Genomic DNA, 895 nt, shown 5'->3' with positions numbered 1-895 from the left:
CTGTTAGATACTATGTATCCAATGGCTGTGGGAAACTGAAACTATACATATACTTTGAGCAGTGTCAAACACTGTATAATTAGATTAATAAACAATGAGTATTGGTAGTTTTAACCAGATATAACTTATATGCATACAATATATGGAGAAGACTAAGCAAAGATATCTATAAAACTTAATGTGTGTACAACGGTGTTTCCTAAACGAGGCATCCCTTGATAACAGGTCGCCCCCGGCTATACTTACCAATATGGTTTTACTGAGAAGGTTCACGTTAAAAGCCATTGTATTACCTTTCAATATAAAGATGTAAGTGACAGATACCAACCAAAAATACCAATACAAAGAGCTCGAAACAAAATAAACCACTCGACTATCATAAAGATACCGGCATACAAGTAGCACATTCTCCACCTCTCCCAAAAAATATTGTCTTAAGTATCTCTTTCTCTCAACTTACCTGCTCATTTCATCATCCAACTGTCTCCGTTTATCATTGTGGTTCGCCATGATGAATAAGAAAGGTAATACTTAAGGCCACAGGAGAAACAGCCTAAAAGTTTACCGAAAATCCTTTCCCAGACCACAAACTGAGACGAGTTTGTTTACAACTGAGGAAACGTTTGAACTTCAGTGTTTTCACCGGGTGGTTAAACTATATGATGTTAAATTACTAGTAGTTTTCTGTGTAGTGTAATTTTATTTGAGATGTAAAAAATCATTGAGTTATTATTTCGTATTTCAACTGAAAGAAATGTGGTTTTGGAAAGATTAATTGTAATAATGAATGCGACCGCACGAGACCATTCAAGACGTGTGTGTGTGTGTGATAAATATAAAATATAGAAAAAAATATAGTTTAAAAATATTGAATAGGTCTCGCAGCTTTTGCAGA

General features: G+C 34.4%; 1 protein-coding gene across 1 annotated transcript in view; it reads right to left on the bottom strand.

Annotated features, from left to right (window-relative positions):
- Window positions 1-606, bottom strand: part of LOC119592946 (RNA-binding protein 42-like) — a gene marked incomplete in the record, with an annotated part of 51,935 nt that extends 51,329 nt beyond the window's left edge. Inside the window, 1 exon segment of the mRNA XM_037941837.1 lies at window positions 461-606. Coding sequence (XP_037797765.1) covers window positions 461-510 — 50 coding nt within the window.
- Between the last annotated feature and the right edge of the window lie 289 nt (window positions 607-895).

The sequence above is a fragment of the Penaeus monodon genome, chromosome 31, assembly GCF_015228065.2.
Source record: "Penaeus monodon isolate SGIC_2016 chromosome 31, NSTDA_Pmon_1, whole genome shotgun sequence".
Taxonomy (NCBI): Eukaryota; Metazoa; Arthropoda; class Malacostraca; order Decapoda; family Penaeidae; genus Penaeus; species Penaeus monodon.
Note: the sequence above shows the minus strand (reverse complement) of the source record. Positions and strands in the feature narration are given on the sequence as shown.